General features: G+C 38.1%; 1 protein-coding gene across 1 annotated transcript in view; it reads right to left on the bottom strand.

The window, feature by feature from the left end:
• The window catches only part of IMPG2 (interphotoreceptor matrix proteoglycan 2), a 110,261-nt gene that overhangs the window by 36,456 nt on the left and 46,136 nt on the right, over positions 1 to 27,669 (bottom strand). The window contains exons 6-10 of the mRNA XM_036742566.1: positions 23,615 to 23,664; positions 22,589 to 22,671; positions 17,588 to 17,749; positions 11,368 to 11,426; positions 5,888 to 5,908 (exon numbers count right to left, since the gene is read on the bottom strand). Of these exons, the coding sequence (XP_036598461.1) occupies positions 5,888 to 5,908; positions 11,368 to 11,426; positions 17,588 to 17,749; positions 22,589 to 22,671; positions 23,615 to 23,664 (375 nt within the window). The remainder of the gene's footprint in view (positions 1 to 5,887; positions 5,909 to 11,367; positions 11,427 to 17,587; positions 17,750 to 22,588; positions 22,672 to 23,614; positions 23,665 to 27,669) is intronic.

Genomic DNA, 27,669 nt, shown 5'->3' with positions numbered 1-27,669 from the left:
ATTATTAGTTATTGTCACTATTATTTCATGGTGCATTCCTAAAACTAACATGGTCACTCCCTGGAAAAATGAGATTCTGGTAGGGGGAAATTTGCAAATGCAGGCAGATTTACCTTAAACTGATGCTCGATGGTGCACAGTTTAGGAATCAAGAGATCTGGGATTAATGATTGGGTCTTCCATTAAATCATTATTTAATAGTCTTCCCTCCTGTTACCTCATTTTGACCTCTACAAAGCAAGGTCTAGCTAAGAGACACTCGGCAAGAAAGAAGTGGAAATAGGTGATAATACCATTTTGTTTGTTTTGTTTGCTAACAGTGTACCTGTCAAAGTCAAGTTAACAAGCATTGATCAGGGTTGTATTTTATTGCCAACACAATGCTTAGGCACCATCTTATAATTTGCCACATTTTGTGTTAAGAAAGTACAAAATGAGAAAGACCTTGAGATGTCAGGAAGAAATTAGCTGTAAGGTCCAAGCATGATAGCCCTGAGCTGACTGATTTCTGGCAAGGCAACAGGAAGTAAAGTTGTCAGTAGGGAGGTGATAGCTGGTCTGTCACAGCTCAGGAAGGGACAAAAGTCAGACATAGCCAAGAATAAAACGAAGTACATAATAAATGGAATATAGGCAACTAAGTAAAAACAGTATCAATCTGAAGAAAACTATGTTGGCAAGCTATACACTTAGCAACTAGAGTACTCACAACTACAGCGGCATCATCCTTCATCTGCCTGAATTCACTGAAGCAACTGCTATGCTCCAGATAAACAAGTATTGCCTGGGGCATCTGTTGAGGAAGGGTTCATTCTGAGTCAAGTTCAAAAAGAAGCCTACCTTATCCTTCCACCTCAATTGCCCCATTAGAAGATGACTGACATATATAGATGAAAAGGCCAAGGAGATGTTACATCATTACAGGGGCAACCAAAGGTGAGGCTGTTTTGGAAAAAATTCAGGAGTCTTTCTTCTCTCATCATACTCATGGTGCTTTCTTCTAAAACACTACCTACAAAGAGCATATTCTGAGGCCTAGAAATGATTTTTCACTCGTTGATTCAAGCAGGATAGATCAGCCATTTGTTCTATATAAATCCTACTTCAAGTAGCATTAACTATGTTTCTGTGGCAAGTAGACAGCCTATGAATATGAGTGCAATATTTTACATATCACTAGATTTTGAATCACCTCCTCTACTCATCCTACTCCAACATTTCATCAAAGAATGGTGATAATTCTGGATCCTCAAAGGCTATGCTAGCAGAATGTAGGCTCTGGGTGATCTTTAGTTTTTTGTTTCTTTGTTTTTAAGGGCTGAGAGTGATGGAAGTCTTGTGTAGACAATTCTCCCAGGAATCCTGCAACATGTAGGCACTGGGCACTGAGAGGTTAAGCAGTTTGCCCAAGGTCAGAAGGCCAGTATATATCAGACTTCTAGAGGCCTTGAATCCAGGCCTTCCAACTTAGAGGCCTGCTCTTTATCTATTGTGCCTTAGCTGCCTCTTGACAGATCTCACCAAGCTGACAAAGCTTCAGAAATGGGTTAGGAAATGGATCACGAGTCTGTAGTACAAAGACCATCCTAAGCTAAGTATGGCAACATAGTCCACCATAGGGTTGGTCTCAAGATTGGTCATCAGGTGATTGATTTTTTTTTTGGCTGCAGATACTCCTTGAAGGCTAAGACATAGAAGAGGTATATATAGTCTGCATTAGTGAAGCAATTAGCCCATTAATGATCTCACAATTCTTTTGCTATATACATTTATACATGTGAAAGGTACTACTACACTCATACATCAGTAGTTGGGTTTTTGAAAAAAGCAGAAAATAAACTTTTTGGGAAAAAATAAATAATTCACTTGTAAATTATATAAATTGTGATTCCTTTCATATATGACCAGTTTGGTAGTTGAAAGAGGAAGAAAAAGGACTTTTGCATATAAAAACAATGTTTAAATTTAGTGTGTGAATAAGTTTTCTTCTATTAAAATGTGACAGACATAGGTTATTAGGAGGACCAGAGAGAGAACTGAGAGAATCTTTTTTAAGGACAGAGAAATGACTTGGGCTACAGAGTACTGTTATCCCTCATCTCACTTACATGTGACTGTTTTTAGAGTTTGGAAGGGCAAAACTCTCCAAATAGTAAATTGAATATATTTGGATACCCTACGTAGATTAAATAACTACTGTTGGTTTCATGATTGGAGAAAGAAATGGCAAATCACTTCGGTATCTTTGCCAAGAAAACCTCACATTAGGGTCACGAAGAGTTGGACACAACTGAAATGACTGAACGACAACAAATTCGACCACAACTGACAGAAAGGATGATTTGAGACGTTAGAAACTCCAAAGAACCCAGCAAGAGGATGAGTTAAGAAGATGCCAGCAGGAGCAATCAGCTGACAGGAAGGCTTCAGCTGCTGTCTTTGAAGGCTCTTGATCGGAAGGGAATCATTGCTTCATGCATTGGTTAAGACTGGTAGCTTCCTGATTGAAGGAGAGCTGAGCTCTCCTACAATTTTAGTTATTGCATTTTAGCACCGTGTACAGGCTGAGAGAGGTGAAGTCTCGTAGTAGTGCCGGATTAGCTGGTCCCTCTGGTTTGAGATGGGGAAAAACAGGAATTTGCAGTTGCTTTTCTATAAGCGGTGTCTCAGAGCTGACTGGATGATGCAGCATCCTGCTGATCGAAGAGCTGGGTGGGTTCATTTGTGTTACTCAGAAAAGTTACACAGAAATATGTACAACGATACATTACTATATATACCTTCATTAAAATGTTAAAGATAAAATTCACCAAGTAGGCATATTGCTATGTTATCAATTCAGTTATCCAAAGAATTAATTTATTGAAACAATGGCTGCTGTCCTCTTTAGAAATTGTTGACATATTGAAATTTTCAAAATGGCCAGTGGTGTCCTCACAATTTTGATCCCAGGAACAATGTTGGGAATTTGGAGAAGGGCAAAGGGAAGGGATTGCTTTTACATCCCTTTGATGTTCTATGCACTAATGAAGACAACATTGCACACACTGGTTGGGTACACAGTATCAGTGTAGTGGGAAAGAGAAGTTAGCAGGGTGAGGAGGCAAAAATCAGCATAAATAGGACTTTTAAAGGGTCAGGAGACTTTCCTAAGATGACTATCACCTTTTAAGTTCCATGGACATTAATGAAAGCTACATCTCCTTAGACACCTTCAGCAAATAGAAGTACAAGCGGAAACTAAGGAGGGCAGAGACCACAGGAAAAGTCCCCAACTGTTCAGGGTGTAGGCAAAAGGGGGCTGGCTAACTGACCAGCAGACTTCAAAAATGCATGTAACTTTACGACTCTGAGTGTGACAAAAGACATTCACATTCTTTATCTAGTTCAATGATCTCCATTTTTTAAAATTTGTATTCCCCTATCTTTAAGAATTTTTCCATTCTAAATAGGTATGCTGGTGGGTGAAGGAAGATTTCCACTGGGGCATCTGACCATCTACTACAATAGATTGGGCTAGGATCTGTTTTTAGCTGACCTGAGGGGCGTTGAAGGAGGAAATTTGGAAGTTTGCAAAGCAGCAGGCAAGGAATGGAATAGGAGAGTTGGTAAAAAGTAGGTGTGGTTGTATTGCAGCCAGACCACATGATTAGCTATCATAGAGAGGGTGGGATGGGATTGATTTTTGCCACTCTCCACTTGATACATTGCACATGTCTTGAAGTAGTGGCATCATAGCCCTACAGGAAGTCCTAGCTCTCCCTTTAGATAACACTAGTCAAGCTAAATTCTTCATCAGTCTCCTGGTATAGATCTCTAGCAGACTGAAAACAAGAAGCTTACCTCTCATCAGTCTCCTCTCTGATCTTGTAAGTAGCTGGTGTTAATTCTACTTTCATGACAATGCAATGCTGCCCATCGCTTCCAGCCATCAATCAACTTGTTTCCACAGTCCTAAACTTTACTTGCACAATAACTTTCCCATTACCCTTCCCTCCCTATTCTGGGTACAGAAGAAGGTTCACAGAATTGTAGTTTTAGATCTGGAAGGGAACTATTCCAACACCTTCATCCATTCCAGCCCTCTCATTTTACAGAGAGGTTAAAGTTACTCTTGCCCAAGGTCATACAGATAGTAAGTAGCAGACCCAAAATTCAAACTCAATATGATTATTCTAAATCCAGGGCTCGTTTTACTACAACTTGACTGATGTGGATCCCTAAGGACCTTGTGAGGCCCCTCCTGAGCCTGAGGTCATCCTAAAGTCTCCTCCCCTTATCTTGAGTTACCATCAAACTCACTGTTATCCTGGACCATGGAATTCTTTCTCTCCCTCCCATCCAAAGTCATAAAAATTCAAAGATTCCGGACTCCCTTATCTTGTGTCTGGTCTTCCTTATCTTGTGTCTGGTCTGCCCTATCTTGTGTCATCTTTCTCTGTCCTTATCCTGTAAGGCTTATCCTATCCCTAAATCTCCAACCCCCATAAGAAACCCTAAAATCATCCTACAAAGCTGTATAGATTTTGTCTATATGTCTGGTCCCTTCCCTACATCAGTGCCTTTGTTTAGCTCCTTGCTAAATCTCAGGCCCACTGCTTTTGTGTCAATAAAGCTCCCAAAGGCTTCAGAGAAGGTCTAAGTGAATTCTTTCACATTTGATGAACCAGCTCTCCCAACTCTGACCTCATCACTACTGTCTTAAAATTTACCTGAAAATCAGTGAGCAAAATGGAAAGGAAAAAATGGCAGCATATATGATCCAAAGTTCATGCAATACAAGGAAGAAGTAGGAAAAGGAGGAGGAGGAGGAAGAGAAGGAAGAGGAGAAAGAGGAGGAGGAGGAAGAGGAGGGGGAGAGGAGGAGGAAGATGAGGAGGAAGATGAGGAGAAGGAGGAGGAGGAAGAGGAGAAGGAGGAGGAGAAGGAGGAGAAGGAGGAGGAGAGGAGGAGGAGAGGAAGAAGAGGAGGAAGAGCAAGAGGAGGAAGAGGAGAAGGAGGAGGAGTAGAAGGAGGAGGAGAAGAAGAAGAAGAATCATCTGTGGCCATGAAGAAATCACTTGCCAAGGAAAGAACCAAAACACCCAAGACAAACCAATGAAAAAAATGAATGCAATAATGAATACTCAAAGAGATTTCTCAGGATATTAATAACAGTTAATATTTATATTGCAATTTTAGTTTTAAAAAGTACTTGACATAACTATTTATTTGATCATCATTTAAAAAAAAACCTGTTAAGTACTATTATTACAACTGACAGAGGCAGAAACTCAAGGAATTTACATCCTATGAAAAGGGGCTGGAAATTGAGGGGGAGGGGAAAGAAAAGGAGGAAAGTCAGGTTAAGTTCCTTTGACTCTCCCAAATGTTAATCCTAGGTTCCTTCTTGAAAATGGATTCTTTATACCCAGGCCTGGATTTGATTACTCAAGGATCGTGTTAAGTGACAAGTTTAGTTCAAAGAGCAATAATTGTCTGTTGTGATACAGAACTATCTCTGCATTCTTAGAAGAAATATAAATAGATTCCTTTTAAGAAGATTTTTTTGCCTCCCCCTTTTCCTGAAATTCCTCTTCTTCTTAGAGTTACTTGCTTTGCAGCTCCTGGGTTTTCAGGCTCACTCCTGATTCTCAAGACTTTCTGGCCTTCTGGCCAGTAGTCTTTCCCCTCTTCTTTTCCCTTCCCCCTCAATTTCTAGCTTCTTTTTATAGAATGTAAGTTCCTTGAGGGTAGGGACTATCTTGTAGCTTGTATTTATATTCCTAGTACTTAGTTTGGTGTTTGGCATACAGTAAGCAGTTAAAAATAAATTATTTATTAATCCATCTACTTTTATTCCAGAAACAGCCAATAAAAGCATAAGAGATGCCAAAAGATACTCTACCTGACATTTTCCTGAGGCAACCTGGAAAAAAAAAGGTAAACATGTTAAACAGAGTTGAAAACTTCATAATCACTTAACATTTATCAAAGTATTCTTGTCACATTTTCTTTGAAATATTTATGTCACTCAAAATGTCTGCAAATCAGGTAAAGACAAATGCCTATAGTATGAAAAATTTGATCAGAGAGAAAAGAAAAAATATTCTACATTGAAATGAATCGCTTGAAGGTTTATGGAAAGACTGAAACACTAATAAACTGTTAGTGGAGCTGTGAATTAGTCCAATCATTGTAAACTCAAAGTCTATTTGCATAAGGCTCTCTTCATTGATGGAAATTTATTGCTGAATGTTCCACACCTGAGTGAGTGGTAGACTTGGCCAGAGCTTGGGAGAAAAGAGATTCCAGGCTTCTGGCTTACAGATTCCAGAGAAAAGACACTGGATTCCAGACTTTCTTCAGGTCCTCAAAGGGAGAGAAAGACCCTGGGAAAAAGCCAACATGTGCAGGAGCTAGCAATTTATGTTCCTATCACCAGCTTGCCATAATAGACTTCTGGGAATTTCCACCTAGGTGAGATTGGGGTCCCTCTTTCTTGGTTGAGCTAAGTTACTTCACTCTCAATAGGAGGGATCATCCACTCTGTATGTTGTCTGGTATATATTCTTACCTGTAACTCTCTCTGACTTCTGTTTGCATTCTGCTTAAATAAATGGGTTTATTTCCCACTTGCTATTTTTGCTCATTGTGGAACTGGCATTTGAGGGAAAGGGAGTCAAGTGTGGTTTGAGGAATTCTTTTCCCATTAAGGAAGAGCAATAGGGAGCTCCGCTTGAAACTAAAAATTATTTCCTCTATGCTAACAAAATTTAATGGGGAAGAGAGATGTAATTCTAGCCTTCTATCCCTTCTGTCTCAGGAGAGTAGAGTGGTCACCTCTGGGCCCAATCTCCTGCTTCACCTCCTAGTAGGAATTCAAATCTCCAGTGGAGAAGGGTGAAAGATATCTAGAGATATCTATTCATACCTCCCAGTGGTCCATATCTAGACAGAGTCCTATGAATACACATAAACTCCACTGTCACACAATACACCACACATACCCCCTTATTGTTGGAATTTATGAAAAGAAAGTGACTAAAATACCCATGCCTTTTGTCCCACACATTCTACTATTAGGCATATATCCTAAGGATAAAGGCCCCAAATATGTAAAAATACTTGTAGCAGCACTTTTCATCGTAGCAAAGAATTGTAAACTAAGTAGATGCCCGTCAACTAGAGAATAGCTAAAAAAGGTGTACTCCATGAATATAAGATGCTGTAAGAAACAAGACTATGATGAATATAGAGAAGCACAGGAAAACATATGCACTGATGCAAAGTAAGGTAAACAGAACTGGAAAAAAATATATACACAGTGATTCAATTTAAACGGAAAGAATAACAAAGCAATGGAAATTGTTTAAATTGAGTTTAATTCAATGCTGAATGATGATGTCAGACTTTTTCCAGACAGGTTGGTCAGTTTTGTTTATGTGTTTTGTTTCTCTTTTTAGTTCTCTGTCATAAGGTATACCTCTTTATGTGGAAGGAAGGGAAAGGATACATTAGAAAATGTGGGTAAAGTAAAAATAAGAGATGTCAATGCAAATTTATTTAAAATGTAAAAATAAAATGAACTCCATGAACTTTTGTGGGCTTTTTTAAAAACCTTTTCTATTTATCTATAATCTGAACTTTTTACAAAAGGGAGAGATTGGAAATGGTCACCCTTTCTTTCTGTATCTGTGTGTCTTTCTTCATAAATCTGTAGATTTGGGGGAGGGGAGGACATATTGTTTAGACTGCAAAAAAAGTGATTAAAACAGAATTAAGGGAGAAATATTTTGGTCTATGAGTATTTGATTCAAGTCAGATGTAGCAGGGTGGGGTGGAGTGGGGACAGGGCCTGGCAAGGATGAAATAGTTCTGAAATATGATGCTTGTTCTTCCTTTAATATTTATATCACAAATAAACTAGATCTCTAGGGACGCAGAATTCCCAGATGCTTATTTTTCCTTTGATTAGGACTAGCTGCATTCATCCCATGTAGGGTGCCCAGATTCTCCCACACTGAACATGATGTCCTCTGAAAAAACAGAGGAGGTGAAAATAGAGCAAATCTCTGACTCTAAACTTTTCTGATGAGACTCCTGTAAAGATTAGAAAATGTAACACTAAGAGGATTCCCAGTTTTCCTTGAGATATTCTCTTACTGTGGGAATTACTGAGCCAGTGATTTATTTAAACCTCATGGAAAATGCCTGGGGATGGGCTAATGCTCTGATTTCCAAAGAGGGGAAGAGAGTGTATTCTGGTAGCATGGTTCTAATTTCTGAGAAAATACTAGAATGTATTAAAACCGTTGTTCCTAGTTCTACGCTCTTTGGCTGAACTAGAATATATCTCATCTCTCTTCTACATGAAAGACCTTCAAATACTTGAGAGTAGTAACCATGTTTCCTTAAGTCTTCCCTATATAACTAAATCACAGAATCTCAGAGTTGGAAGGCATCTCAGAGTCCAATTAGTCCAATCTATCCCTGAATAGGGAACTCTCCTCCAAAATCCTTGATAAGTCCTCTGCGTCTAGTAAGAGGATGCCCACGTCCTCCCATGGCAACCCATTTCACATGTGGATAATACTAATAGTAAAAAAAAAAATGGTCCATCACATCAAAGCAAAACCCCTTGTGCAATTTCCCACTGTTGCTCAGAAAACAAATCTCATCCCTCTGGAGCAAGGCTTAACAAACTATTTCTAGTTTAGTATAGCCTGTGAGCAAATTTTTTTTTTACATCTTTAACTAAAGTTTTATTGTAATTTAAAATATAAAATCCATTTTTTGTTCTTCTTGCTTGTTCAGTCATGTCTGACTTTTCATGATTTTATTTTGGGTTTTTTTGGCAAAGATACTGGAGTGGTTTGCCATTTCCTTCTCCAGCTCATTTTATAGATGAGGAAACAGAGGCAAACAGGGTTAAGTGACTTGCTCAGGATCATACAACTAGTGAGTGTTTGAAGCTGGATTTGAAGTTAGAAAAATGAATCTTCCTGACTTCAGGCCCTGCACTCTATCCACTGTACCACCTAGGTGGAGATATACATACATACATACATACAGATATAGATCTATACATATACATATCTATACATACATACACACATACATATATATATAGAGCGAGAGTGCACTTTCTATCTCTATGCATTCAATGCTACTCCATTACACTTTTATCTGCTCTTTCTTTGGAATAAGGTATATCCTTCCATAGATCCATATTCCAGGAGGAAGTCATGTCCCACCAAATTTTAATGACACTTGTGTTGCTGAATTAACCTCTCAAATCTACTTTGTCATACACTATGCTTTTTGTGAATAGACCTCTGAGGCCTTAAGCGTATTTATTCCCTCTCTTCTTCTTCTTTACCTCTTATAAATTACTCTCCACTGTGATTCATATGTTGTCACTACTATTCTCTGCGGCCTCTGGCTTAGTGGGCGTATGTGGGCAATCTTATTTCTTATTTTCAATTTAAAGCCCTTTTAATCTAATCTGCAAATTTCATGAAAATATACCCTTCCTGGCCCTCCTTATATTAATTAAATCCCTATATAAATGCCCTTCATTCCTGGATCTTAAGCCTTGGCCCAGAAATCCTAATCCTGTTTTCCAACATCAGCTTCTTAACTAGCTGCTCATTTCCTGTAGCCACCTTCCTTTTCTGAAGCCCTTAGCTTGAATTGGCAACAGTGATGGAAATACCATCTGTGCCTGCCCCCAAGTCTTTAGTTTTCATATTATGAGAAATAATCCCTAGAGATGCTTTCAAGTTTTCTATTGGTAACATCATTTGTCCCCACATTAATCACCATTAAGCAGCCAATAGTCATTGGTCCTGCTAAGTTTTCAAGCATTTTCTATCATATGCCAGACACATGTTTGGGGAATACAGTGTCTTTCCTAAATGTTCATGTCCGGTCAATATATGGCAGCTTCTCTACCCATTGCTGGGAAGCTGCCAAACACCAAGACTCACATCTTTTCCTGGGACCAACATTCAAGGTTATTCTCATGGAATAACTTATGGATCCTTATCATAATTCTTAGCACAGGAAGCTCTTTTCTCCTTAAACAGCTCAGCTCTACTGTCTATGGCAAGAATCCTTAACTTGAGGTCCATAGGCCCCCAAAGAATCTGTGGATAGATTTCAGGGAAAGGGAGTCCATGAAATTGTAAGAGAAAAAAATGATATCTTTACTTTCACTAACTTCTAACTGCAGTTTAGCATTTCCTTTGATTACAAGTGCAAGTGATAAACATTATTCTGAGAAGGGGTTCACAGACTTTACCACACTTCCAAAGGTGTCCATGACACAAAAAAGGTTAAGAGACTTTACTCTGTGGGAAAAGCCTCTTAGTTTAATGGCCCTTCTCCTTTCCTTGTCTATGTCACATTCTTTCGCTCTCCAACCTTCTGACCAAAGTTAGGTTTCCTTTTCTTCTTCAGATACTTTTTCCTTTTTGTTTTCCTCTGAAAGCATTCAAAGTAACCCAACATAATCTGGTTCTTTTGAGGACTAAATTTAAGGACTTTGATATACAGTTTCAGCTTACTGTTTACAAAGATGTATTTACCAGGAATCATGGGGTATAACTGGGGCTCCTAGGAGAGAGCTAGGAGTTGGGGATGAGGTAGTTACACTTCCTGGAATATCCAGGAATGGTCATTGAGGAGAGTGGTCAAGGTCAAGGTTGCCATCTTGTTCCAACTCATATAACCTGGAGCACCCAGAAGTGTTGACAGGTGGATACCAAACTTATGATGCTAATATTTCCCATCCTCCTAGGTAATAAGGTGTGTGCAATTCCCTTTCTTCTCTCCTTCCAGCTCCTGTTCACCACAATCTAGGACACCATTTTCATGAGTCATGGTACTAAAAATACCCAGGACACCATTATCATGAGTAATGAATATTCTGGAAAGGCCAGAGAAATACATTTCTCTGATATGTTCAGAGGTGTTCTTAAAGATGAAGGATAAGGAATCTCATAGAATTTCATTGGACTTAAGAGTTAAAGTACACCCACTGACTTTGAAGAGGGCTAAGAAAACAGCTAATCCCTTCAAGCTCCAGGGTTTCTACCATCAGTAATGAATATCTGTATACATCATATTCAAGCAAGTAAAACCAACAATGATCCTCTGAGTATGGGAGTTCTAATTTCTGATTTGGTAACAGATTAGTTGTGAAATTTTCATGAGTTATGGTGCCCTTCTCTAACTCAATTTTTCCATTTATAAAATAGTTTACAGTTCTAACACACCTTACTAATAAAAGCATTCGCATAATTAATAATAATATATAACCCAATCTTTTTGTAATCCAAGTGCTACACAGTGCACTATATTTATAATTATATGTCTTTTTACCTAAATTCAAGCACATGGATGTCCTTGTAGCCAGGTAGTCCATCAAATGCTTTTTGAACCTGTTTTCAAAAAACAAGAGAGATCAAAGTATGTAACACACTTTTGTGAGACAGTGATTTTTTTCCCCCATCATGGTTAAATGTGAAAAAAAGCACAAGTCTTGGAAGAAGCTCTCAATAGTGCACTTTAAATTACATGATTTGGAATAGAAAGCTGGCTACAACACACACTTTATTAAACAAGCAACTGTTTATTATTTGAATGTGTGAAATTCTCTGTGGCATCTGTTTCCTGTTACTAAGTCAGGAAGGAACTGTGAGTGCATCATGCATCAACAAGCTATCTGCAGACTCTGGATTAGGCCCCAGGAGAGAAGCCCCATGTGAATGGAGGTCAGGAAGGAGCAAGCATCCAACAGGGATCTGCCAGATGACCAGATAATGAGCTGCACTTTTGAAAAAGACAATTTCATTAGTTTTGAGTTCTTTTAACCCAATTATATAAATCAATGCGGTCAAAATGTGTATAAAAAATTAGTTTATTAAGGGAAATTAGGCTGCACAGAAATAATAAATTTTAATTAGCTATATTATCAACAGCACATTAGGTTATGTTTATTTCTACAAGGATACCAGAACTCATTAATGATACTTTCTTAACTCTGAGTTTAATAAATTCTTAAAAGAGTACCCATATGCCACCAATCTGAGAGGATCCTATAATAGGGAAGAAGGGAGACCTGGCAAATAAAAGTTGAAGACTTTGGTAGAAGTTGTACCATTGCTGGAGTATTCACTTAGTTATGATGTTTTGCCTCAAAATCATGGTCAGCCCTAAATAAAATTTCAAAGTAGGGGAAGTTTGTCATCACTTCTGGTCGAAAATTAAAATGATCAGGTAAGAAGCATGGTTTTGCAGAGACTGTCCTACAGGGAAATTAATTTTATTTTTTCTTCCTCCACTCCAACTCCACTACTAGATAGCCTATGGAATCATGGGCAAGTCACAACTTTTCAGAGTTTTAGTCAATCAATAAGCATTTATTAAGACCTTACAATGTGCCAGGCACTATGTTAAGTGTTATATGAAATATCTGTCATATGTTCTTCACAGGACCACTGAGAAGCTCAAATAAAGAAAGAGATGTGAAAACCTTTTGCAAAGCACAGAGTGGTCTACAAAATATGAAGTATCATTACCATTGTAATGGAACCAATATAATGTAAGTAACACGGTGAATAGAGGGCTGAGCCTGGAGTCAGAAGATGTGAGTTCAAATCCAACCTCAGACATTTACTAGCTGTATGACTGTGGCTAAGTCACTTAACCTCTTTATGCCTCAGTTTCCTTATCTACAAAATGGAAATAATAACACCTACCTCCCAGGGTTATTATGAGGATAAAATGATATGATGTTTGTAAAGAACCTTATGGGGGAGGTGGAGTACAGCCAAGAAGGCAGAGTAGAGGCAGGAACTCAGCTGAACTCTCCTAACATTCACCTCCGAACAACTTTAAAATAACAGCTCAAATGGAATTTTGAAGCAGCAGAGCCAACAAAAGGTCCAAATGAGATATTTTTCCAGCCCAAAACAATTTAGGATGTAGACAGGAAAGGTTTGTGACATGGGGGTATGGGCTAGCCCAGAGTGCAGGCAGCAGAGGGCCTTAGACATGTCTGGGACAGCAGCAGCTTTAGGAGCTCTCAGTCAGAGATAGTATAGGGCTCAGATAACTGGTCAGAAAGAGATTACAGGAGATCTTTAGCTGGAACTGAGTGCAGCTGGTGCTGACTGGCAACTGTATTGCCAATACACAGTCCTGGGGCACAGAGGCTTGTAGTCAGTAGCAAAGGAGCACAGACCATGGTTGCAGTTCCAAGGCAGAAAGAAATAGAAGCACGTGTGGCTGCAGGAGACCAGGGGCCCTTCCGGGTAAAGAGCAGAGACAGACCAAAAGAGCAGTGAGCATTCTCCTCCCTGAATCACACTACTTTGGAAACACTGAAAACTTGCAGACCCCCAAAACTAGCTCTGAAAACAGCAGCAAGTTGGGACAATGCCTTCCCATCCCCAGGTGAGTAGAGCCCAACTTTAACATATAAAGTTCAAAGTCAAAAAATAGACTGAAAAAAATAAGCAAATAACAAACAAACAAGCAAACAAAAAAAAAAAAGAACTTGACCATACAAAGCTGATATGGCAGCAAGGAAGACCATGACACAAATTCAGGAGACAATAATGGGAAAACCCCTACAATCAAAGCCTCACAGAAAAACACTAATCTGACACAAGCCCAAGAAGAATTTCTGGAAAAGTTAAAGAGATAAGAGTAGTAGAGGGAAAATTGGAGGGAAATGAGAATGATACGAGAAAATTATGAAAAGAGAATCAACAGCTTGGTAAAAGATGCACACACACACACAAAATACTGAAGAAAATAACACATTAAAAATAGAATTTTCCTAATGGTAAAAGAGGTACAAAAATTCTCTAAAGAAAAGAACTTCTTAAAAACTAGAATTGGACAAATGGAGGGGAAGTACAAAAGCTCACTGAAAAAAATACTCATTAAAAATTAAAATTTGGCAGTTTTCCACTGAAGAAATCAAAATAATTTATAGTCATATAAGAAAATGCTCTAAATCATTATTGATTAGAGAAATGCAAATTAAAACAACCTTGAGATATCATTTTATACCTATCAGATTGACTAAAATAATTGGAGGAGAAAGCAACAAATGTTGGAGGGGATGTGGAAAAATTGGGACAGTAATTCGTTGTTGGTGGAATTGTGAATTGATCCAACCACTTTAGGGAGCAATCTAGAATTATGTCCAAAGAATTATTAGACTGCCTATGCCTATACTCTTCTATCCTGCAATACCACTACTAGGTCTGTTTCCAAAAATGACACACCAAGAAACAAGAAACCAAAATCAAAACAGTGAAAAGAAGAAGAACATGTAAGATATCTCATTATAAAAACAACTGACCTGGAAAATAGACTGAGGAGAGATAATTTAAGAACTAATAAACTACCTGAAAGTCATGATAAAAAAGAGCCCTAGTCATATTTCAAAAAAATTAAAAAGGAAAACAGCCTCAGTGTCTTAGATCCAGATGGTTAAATAGAAATGGAAAGAATCCACTGATCACCTCCTAAAAGACATCACAAAATGAAAACTCTCAGGCACATTACAGCCAAATTCCAGAGCTCCCAAGTCAAGGAGAAAATATTGCAAATAGCCAGAGAGAAACTATTCAAATATCGTGGAGACACAGTCAAAAAAAGTCACACAAGTTTTAGCAGCTTTCATGTGAAAGGAACAAAAGGTTTGGAAAATGATATTCTGAAAGGTAAAGGAGACAGGATTACAACCAAGAATAACCTAGCCCCCAGAAATGAGTATAATCCCTCAAGGGGGTATGTGGATATTTAATTAAATTTTAAGACTTTCAAATAATCCTGATCAAAAGACCGGATCTGAACAGAAAATTTGACATTCCTCAAACATAAGACTCCAGAGAAGTATAAAAAGGTAAATATGAAAGAGAAGTAATAAGAGACTCAATAAGGTAAAATTGTTTACATTCCTATATGAGAAGATAATATATATATAATTTCTAAGAACTTCATTGGGGCAGTTAGAAGCAATCTACATAGACAGAGGGTATGGGCATAAGTCAATTTTGTTGGGATGATCTTCAAAAATACCAATAATAATAAAGGTTGAGAAAGAAAGGTGCACTGGGAGAAAGGAATGGTGAAAATTATCTCACCTAAAAGAAGGATGCAAGGAAGAGCTTTTACAGCAGAGGGGGGAAATGGTTGGGGAGAGCCATGCTTGAACCTTACTCTCATCATCATTGGTTCAAAGAGGGAAGAATTATATACAGCTAATATGGAAATATGCTTTGCATCATTTCACATGTATAATTGATATCATATTGCTTGCCTTCTCTGTGGATCCAGAGGGGTAGGAAGGAGGGAGAACATTCAGAATCCAAAAAAAAATTTTTTTTAGGAATTTGAAAAATAAATGAAGAAAAAAAAACTTTACAAATCTTCAAGCATCAAGCAAGTACTAGTTATTCTTATTCATCTTGTTCTCATCTTTTTCAATAGCGTTCAGATAAGGAGTCTTGGACACGCTGCTCTCCTATCATAATTCTTTTATATTTAATGTTTTCGAACTATTTGCACTGGGGTGTGTCATCATCATCATCATCCTCATCTGCCTGAGGCTACCCCCAATTTATAGTTTCTTTGTACAGTTATTTTCATACTATTTCCCCCATTAGACTGTGAGCTCCCTGAGAGCAAGGACTGATTTTTGCCTTTCTTTGTATCCCCAGTGTTTAGAACAGTGCCTGCCACATAGTAGGTACTTAATAAATACTAATTGGCTAATTGATTATTATGTGGCAACCATGCCATAGTAGATAGAAAGCTGGCCTTGAAGAATTTAGCTCCCGCCTCTGACACAGACTAGCTATGTGGCTCTGAACAAGACATTTAACTTCTCAGTATTCTAGGCCAGTGGGGTCAAATTCAGATAGAAACAAGGGCCTCTAAACCATATTTAAGGATCTCTGCTGGCCCTATGCTGACTTAGAAAACCATATATTAAAATGTCTATGTCTTATTGTATTTTTATTTTTTGCATATTTTGTATTTTTATTTATTTTGTTAAATATTTCCCATTTACACTTCAATATGGTTCAGGCTGCAACTCAGCAGTATTGGGGGCCACATGTGCCCGTGTTCTGCATGCTTGATGTTTCTGGTCTAGGCAACATTTTAAGACTATGAATTGTAGAGAAAGTAATGACCTGCATGGGTAAAGGGAGCTTCCACACTTAGGAGTTCCCTGTACCAATGAAACCACAAGTCTAGTCTCTATCCATATCATCATCATGATCATTAACGTTATTATTAGATACTCTCACTCTGGGGTTATACCTCTCTAATCATTCTTTCTTAGTTTCCTAACCTATTGCCACCTTCCCCCCAATCCCCAATCATTATCATTTGTATTGTTCTCCTTTTGGTCCAGTCATCCAGGGCTTGAGAATTCTCTTATGCCTCTACTCCCCTCAAATTGACCTATCTTATACCTCAGTCCATAAGGATCAAGTTCTTCAAAGTATCAAACAGATGTTTTAATCCAACAGTCTAGGTCAATGTACATACTATAAATGAAGAAGACTAAAAGGCCTCTTTCATCCCCATCCAGGTAATATATGTGGACTATATAGTAAACTCCGGCAGATAGCACTCTGTTTCCCCTTGGTCCCTTTCTAAACCAAAAGAACAACTCTGATGGTAGAAATTTTCAATTCAGCTACAAGATGATGATGATATACTTGGGGTCAGATTGAGGCTTTTCCTTACCATTCAAAGATCATGTGGGTACCCCAGATATACCTTGATCAAGACGTACTTAAGATGTTAGATTTTTTTCTAATTCCATACCCATATAATGTAATTATAGATCCAAATACTAAGAGTTTTTAAGGCTCCTTCATCTGAGGGCAGAGAGCTAGGCGGACAATCCAAGATATTTCTTGATGCCAAGTGGCCATTGTCCCATCCGACATTTTTTTCACATAACATACAGTCTTATTCCATGGCTATACAGCCAGGAAAATTCAGTTTGGACTATACTGACCACATATGATGGTTGTGATGATTCTCTTTGGCTCTGGGAGGCATGCTTTTATTTCCCATGTGTGCTCAGAATGTAGCATAGGAAATTAACCCACAGTAATGAAATCACTGTCAAGGAGAACCCCATCATATGAGAATGGAAAAGGCATCAATACAAAGGAGTGATGAATCCCACCATCCAGTAAGAAGAAAGAGGATATGAATACCCAAATCCTTACTGCCCAGGAACAAAATCTTACAAAAAGGATGTCAATTATGGCTTATTTTTTGACTAAAAGAGTCTAGAACTCAAGCCCTACAGAACTCTTGTCTACATTTAGACCAAGGAATTCTATGAATGAGAGTTTGAATAAAATGAAGGAGAAGGAAGTGGAAGGCAGAGAGTAGAAAAAAAATAGAGGGAGATGGGGAAATAGGGAGGAAGGAAGGAGACAATTATTGATATAATCCAATGCTTATGTAAACTCAATCTACTACTGAGGATTTAGAAACCAAAGTAATGGTTTACTCCCACACACTCATCCTATCCAGTTATAATGACACAAACCTCTGAAATAAATTGCTGCATGAGATCTTGATAACGCAGGCTGGAGGGGTCCTGTAGCTCTTCGCTGTACTGCTTTCCTGAAAGGTGCATAATGAATTCTGCAACCTGTTCAGTCGCTGGCTTTGTAGGTTTTTCTCTCAAAGTTTCTATCTCATTGTTAATCTGAATTAAAAGAAAATAAAAAAGAAAGATTACTAAGATGGTGATTTTAAAGACAACTCCATTACCCACATAATTGAAAGAAACAGTAGTCTAGGTAATTCAAAGGTCATTTTTATAGTATTTGATTTTAGAATATAGAGGATCATGGGGAGAGGGGAAAGATAAGTAATTAAAAGGATTCTATTTTGTCATTTTCCATTTGCGACTAATGAGGTGCCAAGAAACTAAAACCATAAAATGCTAGTGTTAGAAGGGACCTTAGAGATTCTCCATTCCCACATTCTATTTCATAGACGAATCTGAGGCCAAAAAAAGAGACAAAGTAACTTGCATAAAGTCACAGAGATAGTAGTAGAGCTGGAATCCAAACCTGGGCTTTCGATCTCCCTAGTCCAATGCTCACTGGGTGCATATGTACATAATGTCTTTCTTCTGAAGACCTCAAGGTACACCACAAATATTTATCATGTGGTCTCCACTACAGATATTATCTCTCTTTTACAAATAGAGAAACTAAGGCACAGAGATATGAGGGGATTTGTAATTTCTTGATCAAGAAGATTCCATTCTTCAGAACTTCTAAATTACAGAGCTGTCCCTTTGTAAATGGTTATTTTTAAAAGGCAGCGATAACTCATCATGACTAGTTCAGAAATGTACCTGGTAAATGACAAGTTAAATCACAGCAACAAATAACAATCATTGATATTTGTACAGCTTTCTGCAGCTACGAAGGATTTTCACATACATTTCTCATTTGATCCTCACAATTATCTTGTGGAGCAGTGAGTAAAAAAACCTGATTACCGTTACATTATAACCATTTTTTTTGTTTGAGGAAACTGAGGTTCAAAAAGGTTAAATGTTCAAGATTAAATGACTTGCCCAAGGTCATATAACTATTAAGCAGCAGAGACTTAAATCTAGGCCTTCTGACTCCAGGACCAAAGCTCTCTTCCCCTTCTTCTACTCCAGAAGTGTAGCCCCACACTCGAATATAATGAGCTTCATAAAGCATAGAGACTGGACCTATTATTTCACTGTTAGAGGGAACTCTCACTGAGAAGCGAACATGTATCAAGGGCAGGACTTAACCCCAGGTCTTAATGGCTTCAAGACGAGCTCTCTATCAATTATCAGAAAACACAGCCTCAAAGGCCACAGGTTCCCTACTCCTCAACTAGACCATATTGCCTTATTGGTATTTTAATGTAATTATCTTATTACAGAATCTCTATTTATATGGAATCAAAGTATTTGTAAGGGAAAACTAAAAATTATTCTAAGATTCCTTTCATTTCTGAGTGTTTTGATTCTACAAAATCAAACTGTCTATCCATATTGAACAGCAAACAGTGTGTCCATATAAATAAATGTTCTCCAATACAAACTTTTACATGATTTACTTGCTGTGTGATCCTTGTAGCATTGACATCTGACAATTATTTTGTTAAAAAGTAGTAAAATACACCTACATCTTTGGTCAAGTCCAACGCTCATGGTCATTAAAAACCTAAAGCATAAGGACTGGACCTTTTTTGTGTCCTAGATCTTTGGCAGTCTAGTGAAATCTATGGATCACTTCTCAGGGTGATATTTTTAAACACTTTAAGGACATAATAAATGTTAGTTGGAAGTTAGTGAAAATAAAGATGTATTTTTTTTCTCCTCTGAGATCATAGACATCCTGAAATCTGTCCATGGATCCCAAATTAAGAACCCCTGAGTGAGTAGGTAACCTGCATTGCTGATCTTTCACAGGACAAGGGTGTTCTTCACAGAGTATTTTATATGGGACCAAACCAGAAATTCAATTTGTGGGGGAAAAAAACTCAATAGCTAAATAGTTTCCATGGTGAGGAAGATGGCAAAAAAAGAAGTCCTTGTGGATAAGAACATGGCTTAAGAACAAGTCGACAAAATCAGATAGATTAAGATCTTCCAACCCTATGGACCACTCCCCAAACCTCCAGGCCAAGTTAATCTGACTTGAGGTATTTCCAGAAAGTTTCAGAGAAGGGTTTTCCAAATGCCAAGAATCATTTAATCTCCATCTCAGCTGCAAACAAGGATAATCCAAGTCTCTTCTTTCCAACTGCCTGCTCTTCTACCATCAATCCCAGAATCTACGTTCTGCCCTCACCAAAGAGTTTCTTTCACTCTACTGAGGGACCACATATACAAATTTACCTTCTCTCCCAAAGAACTTTAGGATGTGTCTGCTAAAGTATTTGACTTTGTCTGAAACTTTAGAGAACAGTATTCTGGTCCATCCCCTTCTGCTAGTGTATCAGTAGTCTGTTTCATTGGTTCTATTCTGTGAACCAACAGGCACGTATATCATCCTTATTTTTGTGCCAGACTCTCTCCTATTATTTTCCCTTGGCACAGACACATGCATTCTTCATTTGTTTCAAATGGTGAGAAACAATAGCAGTGGAGACTAGAGTATTACTTGCTATTTTGTTTTGTTGTTCAGTCGTTTTCAGTCACGTCCAACTCTTTGTGACCCCATTTGGTGTTTTCTTAGCAAAGATACTGGAGTGGTTTGCCATTTCCTTCTCAGCTCATTTTACAGATGAAGAAACTGAGGCAAGCAAGGTTAAATGATTTGCCCATGGCTAATAAGAGTTCGAGGTCAAATTTTAACTTAAGTCCTCCTGACTCCAGGCCCCCTCTTGATTTGCCCATGGCTAATAAGAGTTCGAGGTCAAATTTTAACTTAAGTCCTCCTGACTCCAGGCCCCCTCTATCCACTGCACCACCTAGTGGCCCCAGAGTGTTACTTAATGCAATGCTTTCCTGAAGTTCAGGGTGCTGGCTTTCCCCCCTGAACTAAGTGAGTGATACATGTATGTTTAATTAAAGTGAGATTGCTAACCCCTTACAGTTGCTTTCCTTAGAAAAGCAGATCAAAGAACTTGTGCTAGCAGCCCTCCTGTGTGCTGGTGTCGTTGGTCTTTTGCCTCCACAGCAGCTGCTAGAGACATCCAGTCAAAAAGATACAAGTAATTGGGTCTCCAAGAAAAAGACAATAAAATACTGTATTGATTCAAATATTGGAAGCATAGCTATAACAAGATTTCTTAAAAAGGGAAACAATCCAGGTACAGGCAGAAAAGTAATCACAGAGGGAGAGGGGAAATGTGAAGGAAGCAGATTCAGGACTATATGCATACAAGCATTGTGAAAATTGAGGAATTTTCTACCTGTCCACAAAACAAGGGTTTTCCTCACATGCTAAGGGGAAAGGAGAACAGGAAGAGCAAATCTCCTGTGTTTTCTTAAAAGAAAAAAAGTAAGAGAAGAAAAAGGGAAAAGCCAAGAAGGAAGGAAGCCAGGTTAGAGAGCCACTTGTGCCTTAGGCAGCAGTCCAACAAGCTTGTCAGCCCAGACACTTCATGGGGAGGGAGAGACTCTGCTTTCCTGAACTCTGTGATTAATAACTAGCTGGAGAAATGCTGGCAGAGAAGTGAGGACGAGAGGGTGGAGATGAGGGGAAATGCTACCACTGCCATGCTCTTTGGTAACATAAAGGAGCTGGAGAGTGGCTTCAAAAATATGGACCACCAGAACTGCCCCAGGGGGATGGAGCAACAGAAAAACAGGGAAAAGATATTCATTCATTCTCTCTCTCTCTCTCTCTCTCTCTCTCTCTCTCTCTCTCTCATTCCTTTCTCTCCTCCACCCTCTACCCCCTCCTTTCTCTCTTTCTAAATAGTAGCCCCAAACAGAGGTGGCAATAGTAAACCAAAGAAGGGGAGAGAATGAAAAAATGAGTGGGTTCTACCTTCGGGGAGCAGGAAGATGCTGGAAAACGTATAGAAACTTCAGAATGGCCAGGGATATGCTGGGAAATGTTTAACATCTGCCTGTCAGAAAGAACTCACTTTTAAGTTTAATCTGCATTATTAGCATTTCCTCCATCATTTTCTTAAGTCTGTAGTCAACAAAACAATAAATAATGCACTGATTTGGAGGTGTAAATGCTCATACTGAAAATTTAACAATTGGAAATATATCTAGTATAGCCTTAGGTGTGGGAGATAATGAGAACTGACAAATGGGAACAAAAATCATGACTGTAGGCAGATAACAATTGTAATGGTGAATCGAAATCAATTCATAATAATACATGACATTTATATAGCACTTAAAAGTTTGCAAAGCACTTTACATGTGTTATCTCATTTGCTCTTCATGACCACCATGCTATTATGATCATTATTATCATCCCTATTCTATGGATAAGAAACTAAGGCTTAAAGATTAAAGAACTTGGCTGAGGTCATACATCTAGCAAGTGTCTGATGGAGGATTTGAAATCAGGCCCCCCTGGCTCCCAAATCCAGTGCTCTGTCCACCTCACCACCTACCTGCCTCTAATAACATTATTGGATTGGCACAAAGAACAAGTAAACAACCTGGTGTGGTGGCTCATGCCCTCATCCCTTGTTGCTGGGATGCTGAGGCTGGTGGATCACTTGAGTTCAGGGGTTTTGAGCGACAATAGGGCTAAAGATGATTGGGTGTCAACACTGTCTGATCTGAATTAAAGCCACTAGGCAGCCTAAGGAGGGGATAACTGACCCAGGAAGGGAAAAAACAGAGCAGGTTAAAGTTTCCATGCCAATCACTATTGGAATTAGGGCCAACCATGGCCGGCTGCTGTATTTCCAGTTTGGGTGAGTTAGGGAGAAGCCATTGTTTCAAAAAGGTGGGGTTGGGGTGGCAATCTAATCACACACAACGCTGTTATAGTCAGGTTCCAAACTAAAAGTCTTCCAGAGCCCTGGGCTCAGGGAGGGACACGTAATGAACAAACATGAGATCACCTACACTGTCATCCGGTGTTTCTGAGACGCTGTCTGAGGAACCTTGAGAGGAAACCACCCTAGGGGATGATGCACTGATGGCAGCATCTGTGGAGACAAATGAAACTGTGTATCTCAACGGTATTACCTAAATCTAAACCTTTAACAGACTAAGGCTAAATTCAGAGCATAAAATAAAGGAAATTGCTTCACAATCTGTCTTTCTTTTTGCTTTGATTGTATCTACAGCATTTACCACAATGCTTGACCCACAGTAAGCATGTAATAAATGCTGGTCAACTATTGACTGACTGCTGACTGACCATTCCCGTAAATTATTTGTATTCAGCACAAGTACTCAAATGGTCTCTGTTCTCATCCATTTGGATGTTAGCATCCCTTTTCAACCACTTGTCTTCAGTACTTCAGAATCAGAATGGATCCAAAGATCCCAAGTCTAAAGTTGGAAGGGGACTTGGAAGTCATCAGATCCAACCCCCTCACCTTACAGATGAGGAAACAGAGGCCAAGATAAGGCTACAAGCTTTGCCCAAGGTTACAAAAATAGAAAGGGGAAGATCTGGTATTCAAATCCAAATCCCCTGACACCAACTCCAGTGCCATTTTTATTGTGTTAATCTGCTCCAAAGAATGAGACGTGTCCTTCAGTTTTCTTTGTTTCATGGGTCCCCAAGGCCAAAGAATTCAACACCAAGGGTCCAGCCATGTGTCTTCCATACTTAGCTAAGCTGGTCCTCCGAAAGTACATGGAGCTTCTTGCCAAGATCATAGTCAATGGGTTTTTTTCCAGTGTAGTACCCTAAAAGTTTGCTTGCAAACTCCCTGTCCTATGAGTTCAAGACTCTAACAATGACCAATTATGACTAATAAAGAATACCGATTCTAAAAAAAAAAACTATTCCTATACCTTGTACGAAGAAGAAAAAGCTAATTGAAAGTTTCAAGTGGTGGACTTAAAAGTTACAAGTTTTGTCCTTGTTTGCAAGTTGACAAAGCATGTATCATTAAAAGAAGAAAAATTAAAGCATACCTCTTGATGTTGAAGTATCATAAGGGGTAACAGGAGTTGGTGATTCCGTGCTGGAAGTCAGAGATGGGGAAAGGAGAAGACATTTTGAGTCAATAAGATGGTGGGAAGAAGAAAGATTTTCAAACAAGATAATCACCGGTTCCCCCAATAAGGATTCCCAAGCCAAAGTATGAATTAGAGTGGGACCGTGAAGGGCAGGAATTTATAATATAGGGAGTTGATTAAGTCTAGCTTTTCACATCTAACTCATCAAACTTGATGTGGGAATTGGTCATCTCTGTAAATATAGATTTATTTTTAAATAACAAAATTTTAGAGCTAGAAGAACACTTTAGAGATCACATGATCCAAACTCTTCATTCTGCAGATAAGGAAACTGAGACACAGAGATACTGAGTGACTTATCTAAGGTTATGCAACTATTTAGTAACAGAGCTAAGACCAGAATTCAATTCAAATCACTTCAGCTGAGGTCTGAATCCATGCCAATTTGAGTTGATTCAATAAACATATACTAAGCACCCACTGTGTACAAGGCACTGTCCTGTTCATTTTCCGCTACATAGTACTACATGGGTCTAAGTACAGCTTGTTTCTTTTTCTTGTGAAAAATATTGAGACCTCTTACTTGATATTTTATTTTATTTTCATTGATAAATTTTGTTTTAACATATCAGTGACTCCCCAAATTTCTTCCCTCTGTGGTACTTTTTCATAAAAATAGTTATGCAAAACTGCCTAATAGAGGGATTGCAACTCACAGTACATGTTACTTCTCATTTTGTAAACATACCATTTAAGAACAAAGAAGGATGTGTGCTGTAACTTTAATAATTTGGAAACAAAGTTGTCCAGTGTATTTGATATGACTTATGTTGCTTTCATTTATATCATTGTAGTCATTATACATATTGTTCTTTCTTCATTCTGTATCAGATAATACAATTCCCCCCCCCTTTCTCTGAATTCTTCAAAATCATCATTCTTTATAGCGCAATAACATTCCATTATATTAATCAATTACAGGTTGTTCAGCCATTCACCAGTTGTTGGTCAAATATTTGTTTCCAACACTTCAATATTGTAAATAGGGCTGCTAGGAATATACTGATAGATATAGGTCCTTTCTTTTTGTCATCGATCTCCTTGGAGGATAAAACTAGTTGTAGGATTGCTGGATCAAAGGTTATAAATAATTTATCCCTTTTTTTCACAATTCCAAATTATTTTCCAGCATGGTTTGTCCAATTCACAGGTATGCCAATAATGAATTAAAGTATCTACTTTCCCAGAGCCCCCATAACATTATTTTTTTCCAATTTATTCTGTTGGCTAATGTGTTAAATGGGAGGTGATGCCTCAGAGTAGCTTTTATTTGCATTTTTCTGATTATTAGGGATTTGGGATTTCTTAGAAGGTTTCTGTATTTTATTCTTTGAAAACTATTTGTTCACATCTTTTGATTTCATGTCTGATTGGAAAATGTATCAATCATATAGGTTTGCATTAGTTCCCTAGATACATAATGTCAGAATTTTATCAAAGATATATGACGCAAAGATTTTTTTTGTTCCAATGCAGATCTTTATTTTTTATTCTGACTGCATTGCCCTTCACGTGTCAGTAAGTTAACTTAAATTATGCATATGCAACTTCTGCTTGTGCCTAGGAACAAAGACAACATCTAAGCTATGTCCTTACGGTGGAAAGTACACTGGATTTGGGGTCAGAGAACTAAGGTTCAAATATGAGATCTACTACTAATTACCTATGTAATCTTGGGCAAGTTATTAGCTCTCCCTGGACCTTAATTTCCTCATCTTTAAAATGAAGGATGGGACACTGACGATGTTTTTTATCTTTGTCTTGACCCTGTTCCTGCTTCAGAATCCACTTAGATACTGCCTCTAGTCCTTCAACTACATGACTCAAATTCTCACTAACTTAAACTCACTCAACAAAAGGTTTTGACAAGTTCAGAATAAAGCCCTGCCTAGAAACAAGGAGGGAAAAAACAGGGCAATACGGCCCAAATTTTCAAAATTCCATCAAAACCAAGACTAAAGTTATAGTTCAATCAATTAAATGTATTCAGACTGGTTTGACCATCATGGTCTCATCATTTCTAACAATTTGTGAACTATTAAGTGGAATGAGAGAGAGAGAGGGAGAGAGAGATATATACTCTTACTACATATATATTTATACAGATATATATTACACACATATGCATGTACATATATATATATATATATATAAAAAGATAGGTAACAGGTTTTTCATATATATATATATGGAGAGAGAGAGAGAGAGAGAGAGAAAGAGAGAGAGAGAGAGAGAATGCAAGTCAAGATAAATAAATGAATCTTTGTGATAAATCCTTTAAAACTGGAATTCTGTATTCATTGGTGTTTGTCTCTCCATCTCCTTGGACATCATATTGCAAAATGTACTAGTTCTATTTGTTAAATAGAACTGCTAATTGGATTAGAGGAGCACCTAAAAAGAGCACTATACGAGCCTAGGAATGGCAGGAGGATTAAGTTGAAAGTTTAATCAAATTTTCTCACCAAAAACAATGTTGTGTTTGGTTCTATAAGTAAGTACATGGGATGAGGGTAGGTGGGCTTTCTTTGATAGAGTTGGATTTCACTTTCCTAATCAAAGCTGCATCTCATATAAAAAGAAAAGAATATTTTAAGAATGAGAGCAGTGGTGCTCATCTATAAGGTGGGCACATTGTAATATAGTAGCTCTTTATAGTTATCCCTTCCACATCATGACTTTCCCCATAGTGGTTCTGATATATCACAGGTCAGCATAAGAAATTAAATGGGATTTTAGGGGAGTTTTGTGGAAGCCATAGGTGACACACAAAGCCTAGCAGATGACACAGAGTCTATGACCAAATACTTAAGCCAAATTTTACAATAAGATACTGTAAACACCCCCATAAAAGAAAAAGAAAAATTCAGACCTTCTCTGATACAAAGGGAGGGCCAAAAAATTTTACACAGATTTTCCAGATTGTGGAGATGCCACACCCCTAACCCTCACAATGTGGAAGGAATAACTGTACTCTGCAAATTCCCTATCCAACAACCTCTCTCCCCAAAGAAACAAGGCCAAAAAGGACCCTCCATTTTTCACTATTCCAAATAGATCCTTTCATTTGAAGCTGCATACCTCCTACAGGGGTCATTTAACACTCATAATCACTCATAAAAAATAGCTATAAATGTATTGACACTGTAACTTTAATACTAAACCAAACCAGATTTTATATAGTCTATCTGGGTCTATCCATTTCAAGCAATCAGCAAGAATCCCCTGGAGCCTTGCATTCTTAGCTCATTCAGTTCAGACTTCTACTTTATTCTTCCTTCCTCTGCTCCTCCTTTTATCCCTTTTTCCTAATATGAGACCAAGAAAATTAGCCATTTCATTTGAGTGGTATGCATTTGGGATAAGGAGAAGAGATATGCCTATGCCACATGCAATCAATCAATTCGAAGAATATGAAGTGAAGCACATAAATTCAGCACCCCACAGGAATAATAAGACTATTCTTCCGAACATCAAAAGCCTCCAGTCATCCTGTCTACCTTTCCAACATATAGCTTTGCATGGTCTATGTTGTCCTCTTCTTCTGAAATAAACCAAAACAGTGTAATGGACAGACAGCAAGACTGACAGAGGAGACGTGGGTTCCCATCTCACATTTTCCTCTCACATTTCCTCTCACTTGGACAAACCACTTAATCTCAAAGCTTCAGTATCTATATGTCTAAAAGAATAACACCAGCCCTACTAAGCTTTCAGATTGTCTTAAGAAACAAATAAAAACATAAAAAAGCTTTGAAAAGTGAAAATCTAAGAAATGTTGAATATGAAAAATTCAGAGAAATCCAGAACTTATACGTCTGAACTCTACAGAACAGAAGATGAGAACAATAAGAACAACCATCAAAACAACTCATATTTTTATAGCACTTGAGGTTTTTAAAAATTATTTCCTCATAATAAAACCCTGTGCAGTGGGAATCTGACAAATG

Source organism: Trichosurus vulpecula, chromosome 2, assembly GCF_011100635.1.
Source record: "Trichosurus vulpecula isolate mTriVul1 chromosome 2, mTriVul1.pri, whole genome shotgun sequence".
NCBI classification, from domain to species: Eukaryota; Metazoa; Chordata; class Mammalia; order Diprotodontia; family Phalangeridae; genus Trichosurus; species Trichosurus vulpecula.
The sequence above is the reverse complement of the archived record's forward strand: the minus strand, read 5'-3'. Positions and strand labels throughout refer to the sequence as shown.